The sequence below is a fragment of the Lactuca serriola genome, chromosome 4, assembly GCF_051521515.1.
Source record: "Lactuca serriola cultivar US96UC23 chromosome 4, Lser_US96UC23_V15, whole genome shotgun sequence".
Lineage (NCBI taxonomy): Eukaryota > Viridiplantae > Streptophyta > Magnoliopsida > Asterales > Asteraceae > Lactuca > Lactuca serriola.
The window spans coordinates 171,088,124-171,093,708 of NC_136411.1; the positions used below are offsets into that span (position 1 = coordinate 171,088,124).

General features: G+C 41.8%; 1 protein-coding gene across 1 annotated transcript; it reads left to right on the top strand.

The window, feature by feature from the left end:
* The first annotated feature begins 1,641 nt into the window (after positions 1–1,641).
* On the top strand, positions 1,642–2,271 carry LOC145099001 (uncharacterized). Its single transcript, XM_079036589.1, has one exon. It carries the CDS (start codon positions 1,642–1,644, stop codon positions 2,269–2,271), a length of 630 nt encoding a protein of 209 aa, XP_078892715.1.
* Positions 2,272–5,585: the final 3,314 nt, after the last annotated feature.

Sequence of the window (5,585 nt, forward strand, 5' to 3'; positions counted from 1 at the left end):
TGAGGGACCGAGCACGAGACTGGTGGGAGGATGCTAACCGAGCGGCAGGGTCAGCGGCAGTGGCAATCGTTACTTTGGAGGATTTTCTTTCAAGGTATTAGAGGGACTTTGCACCAGCTATTGAGGTGCAACATCTAGCAAGGGAGTTCCAAGACCTTTGCTAGACTACTGAGACCGTGGTGGAGATTACCGCCAAATTGAAAGAGAGGGCTTTGTTGTTCCACAGTATGTTGTGCATGAGGAGATGAGGAAGACAAGATACCATGATATGTTGAGAGAGGATATCAGGGAGTTTGTGAGCTTCTCGAGGTGCAATACGGTGATTGATATGATCAAGAAGTCTCGTGAGTGAGAGATTGAGTTGGAGCTTTGGACGAAGCGGAAGCTGGAGCAGGTACAACCATCAGTGGGCTAGGATAAGAGGCCCAACACTTCCAATTCATGCACCAAAGGCACGTAGGGTTGGAGCCGCTGCAATAAGTGTGGCAATCCACATGGTGGGGTGTATCGATTGACGGGTTCAATTGTTGGATAAGGTGTCTAAGTCCATAAGTATATTTGGTATGTAGTTGATACGATTTAACATGGTCCATTTGGGTTGCATGGCTTCGGAACAATTTGGATAGACTTTTGTGAGAAGAGGATATGTATGGTTTATTAATATATTATAAGTTTTAATATATTAATATGAATTATTTAATTAGTATTGATCAACAATTAGTTTGGAATTACTTTTGTGATCAAAAGAGCCTAATTAAATAAATGGGGATTGATTTGGTAAATCATTCATTCTTATTGGGCTTATGATCCATAGTTCTTCATGACGGGCTAAACCCATGTGGTGACCAATGTATACTCCATGGAGATTAAAACCCATGGATCATGAGGAATGTGGAAAGACATGATTTACATGGTGTAAACCTAATGAGCACACTATATAAAGAAGCCTCATATTTGTAAAATCGGCACTTAAGGAAACACAAGTAAGGGCTAGCTGATTTTCGTGTAATACAGTCTTCTCTCAAGTTATTCCAATTGTTGGTGGTGTTGTGTGAAGCACTTAAGCATCATATTTGGGGTGCTAGGCTCACAAGGTCTTAAGCAATTAAAGCTACACGAAAGGTATGTCATTCTACTAGATTTTTGTGTTACATATACCCCATGATATGCTAGTTAGAATGAAACCTTGGAAATACCAAAGTTTGCATGTATAATAGAGAATACATAGATCCAAGGTTTCTAGGGTTGCATTCACACCATAAGAGTGTTAGAATGCTAAAAACTCATCATCAGTATGTTTCGGTTGTGGTCAGTCAGGCCACATGAGTAGGGACTGCCTCATGGGTGATCTGATTTTCTTTCATTGCAATCAGACCAGCCATAAAAAGGCTGGTTGTCCAATATTTTGAGGGGGTGCAGTGGCGGAGCCTGCGCCATACACCTTGAGGATTACTGATGGACGCTAGGGCAAGACGGAGGCTCCTATGGTGAAGACCAGGGCATCTCAACTGACCATCGATGTGGCTCGTGCAACACCGAATGTGGTTACTGGTATGTGATTCATCCTTATATTTTATTGTTTTCCTTATTTATGCTCATGATTATATGTAATATTGTATATGGACCTTTTTAATCAACGGTATGACTTCTCATGTTCTGTTTGATTCTGGTGCTACCCGATCCTTTGTATCTCTTGCACTTAGCAAGAAGTTTTGTGATACTCCCGGGTTTCTAGATTTTGAAGTTGAGATTGTGGATGATTGTACAGTGATTGCGTCGAGGGTTCATTGTGGTTGTGGCTTGAATTTATTTAGTGAGAGACACTCTATTGTTTTGGTTTCGTTTCCTTTGCGAGGATCGAATGTTATCATCGGCATGGAATGGTTGGGCCCTAATGGGGCCTTGATTGACTATGAGGGACAACCAGTGAGAGTTCGAACCCCAAGCAGAGGAGAACTGGTTATTGCTGGCAAGGTTGCTTCGCATGGGTGGATTCTCTGCTCAGTCGGGAGGGCCAAGACATATATTCAACAACGTTTTTATGGGTTCCTAGCTTATGTTGCAGACACTCAAGTTGAGGGCATGATGGAGTTGAGTGGGGTGCCTATCGTTCATGATCTCCCCGATGTATTTCCTAATGATTTTCCAAAAGCGCCTTTCAAGATACAGGTTGAGTTTCAAATTGATTTGATTCATGGTGCGGATCCAACAGCCAAGGCACCATATCGCTTGGCACCACCAAAGATGCAGGATTTTTCTATGCAGCTTTAGGAGCTGCAAGACAAGGAATTTAGTTGATCAAGCAGTTCTCCGTTGGGAACATTGATCATGTTCTTGAAAAATAAGGATGGTTCACACATGATGTGCATTGACTATCGAGAATTGAATAAGCTCACGGTAAAGAACCGTTACCAACTCTTGACGATTGGCGATTTATTTAACCAGCTCTAGGGTGCATCTTGGTTTTCCAATATTGATTTGTGATCGGGGTACCATCAGATAAAGGTAATGGATGATTATGTGCAGAAGAAAGCCTTCAGTACTCGAGAAGGTCATTACGAGTTTGTGGTGATGCCTTCTAGGCTCACCAATGTGTCGACAATGTTCATGGATCTCATAAATTGGGTTTGTAGGATGATGTTAGACCAGTTAGTGATAGTATTCATAGATGATATTCTGGTCTACTCCAAGACCAAGGAACAACATGAGGAACATTGGCGAGAGGTGTTGGAGACCCTGAGGAGAGAGAGGCTATATGTCAAATTCTCCAAACATGAGCTCCGGTTGGGTGAAGTGCAGTTCTTGGGGCACATCGCCAATCAGAAGGGTGTATTGGTCGACCCGGCCAAGATTGACGTTGTGATGCGATGGGAGGTTCTGAGGACCCCATCTGAGATTTGGAGTTTCCTAGGTATCGCGGGGCATTATCAGAGATTTATCCAATATTTCTCTAAGATTACAGTGCCTTTGACTTGCATGACGAAGAAGAACATGACTTTTCGGTGGGGGCCTGATCAGCAGTTGGGTTTTGACACTTTGAGGTAGAGATTATGCGAGGCCCCAATTCTCACGCTTCTCGAGAGATTAGATGCTTTTGTGGTTTATTGTGATGCCTCTATTTTAGGGGTGGGAACTGTCCTTATGTAAAGGGGTCATGTGATTGCTTACGCTTTGAGGGATTTGAAGCCTCATGAGGCGAGTTATCCTACGCATGATTTAGAGTTAGGGGTTGTGGTTTTTGATTCAAGATTTGGAGGCACTATATGTATGGGGTTACGTGTGCTATTTATACTGACCACAAGAGCTTAAAGTACTTGATGGATAAGCCGAATTTGAATATGAATTAGTGGAGGTGGTTGGATGTGGTTAATGACTATGATTGCAATATTCTTTATCACCCTGGGAAGGACAATGTAGTAGGCGATGCTCGAATCCTTAAGGAAATGGGTGCTCGTAGTAAGGATTTTTTTTAGGATATTATTACATTGCCTTTGTTGGATTTCATTAGAAAGGATCAGGAGGAGGGATTGAAAAGGGAGAATCGGAATGTCGAGCGAATCAGGGTCAGATTCCTTTACTTTTTAGAGATAGTCGGGGGTTGCTGACTTAATGTGGCAGATTCTGGGTTCCGATTACTAGTGGGGTGAGAAAGATAGTTCTGGAGGAGGCACATAAGTCAAATTTCTCAATCCATTCGGGGGCCATAAATATGTATCGAGATCTGAAGTTGATTTATTGGTGGCCCTGCATGAAAAGGGAGATAACATGGTTTGTCGAGTGGTGTCTGACTTGCAAGAAAGTTAAGGCCGAACATCAGTGACCCTATGGCAAGATGCAGCCCTTACCCATTCCCATATGGAAGTGGGATGAGATTAACATATATTTCATCACAAAACTTCCAAGGATGAAAATTGGAGTTGATTCTATATGGGTCATTATGGATAGGTTGAACAAGAATGGCATTTCATATCAATTGCTGAGAGTATATCTCTTGAGAAGTTAGCCGGAATCTATATTCGGGAGGTGGTAGTTCGACATGGAGTGCCAGTTTCAATGGTTTCAGTTCGGGATGTTTGTTTTACTTCCAAAATTTGGGGGAAGTTTCATGAGGAGTTGGGTACTCAATTTCGTTTTAGTAAATCATATCACCCCTAGACCGACGGTAAGAGTGAGCGAACAATTCAGATGCCTGAAGATGTGCTTCGGACTTGTGTTTTAGATTTTGGAGGAAGTTAGGACACTTAACTCTCTCTGGCCGAGTTCTCATACAATCACAATTATCATGCTAGTATTAACCGACCACCATTTGAGATGTTGTATGGGAGGAGGTGCAGGACCCCGGTTTGCTGGGACGAGGAAGGCCATCGGGTCATGCGGAGTACTGAGGTAGTACTCAAGACTATAGCCTTGATTCATTAGGCGCACAACAGGTTGCGAGTCGCGCAAAGCCGACTGAAGAGTTATGCAGACCGGCGACGTTCGAAACTCGAGTTTTAGGTAGGAGACTTGGTGTTTCTAAAGTTGTTACCTTGGAAAGGTTTCATCTGATTTCAGAAGCACGGCAAGCTGAGCCACATGTTTATAGGTACCTTAAGGTTTTCCGCCCAAGTGGTCAAGGTTGCATACCGATCGGATTTGCTTGACGAGCTCAGCGAGACCCACAACACCTTCCAACTTTCTCAGCTTCGGAAGTGTGTGGACGATGAGTCTGCTATTGTTCTCTTGGATGACATTCAGGTTTATGATCGCCTAAATTATATGGAGAGACTAATGGCAATTGTAACGCCCGTGTTTCGAGGCTAAGCATTGATGTGATGATGTAATAGTCTATCTAAACTGTTGTAACCTATTTTAAAGTAATAAAGATGAATTACTTGAAAATTATGTGAATTATGTGTTTTATGTGATTACATACTTTTTTGTAATGATATAATAAAAATAAGAATCAAAAATAAAAATTCAAATAAGCCTGATATCGATGAAGAAAGTTGTAGTGGTCGTGACAAGGATTCCAGAGACATAAAGAACGTCGAAATGCAAGTTATAACAAAGAAGTTATGGCATATCAAACTTTCGCGACAGAACCGGCACGCCACTGCGTGACGTAAATAGTGAATTTACGAAAGAGGACTTTTTAACCTTAGTGATCTAAACAAAATTTGTAGTGTTCGTTAAACCGAGAGTGTGCATAACAAGAACGCCCAAATCTGAATTCGTATGAGGAAGCTATGATTTTTCTATGTTTCCGCTTAGTAGTATGCAGCCCAGAGTTCGAATAATAGATCGAGCGATTTCTATCGGACACAACCTAAATGAGAATTGAAGATCACATTAATAGTAGCGCAACAATAAAAAGACAGACGGAAATGGACATCGGATGAAGAAGTTATGAATTTTTAATGGACTTTCCTGTCCCAGCCTATTAAAAATATAACTTTAAAAAATAAAGTCAAAATTAGCCAACCAAGTCTAAACGAAAGTTGTAGACTACGGTCTCACCTACGTGTGAATATAAAGAACGTCGAAAACGGAGCTCGTATGAAAAAGGTATGAATTTTTGAACTCATGATGGAAATTGAGAGCTG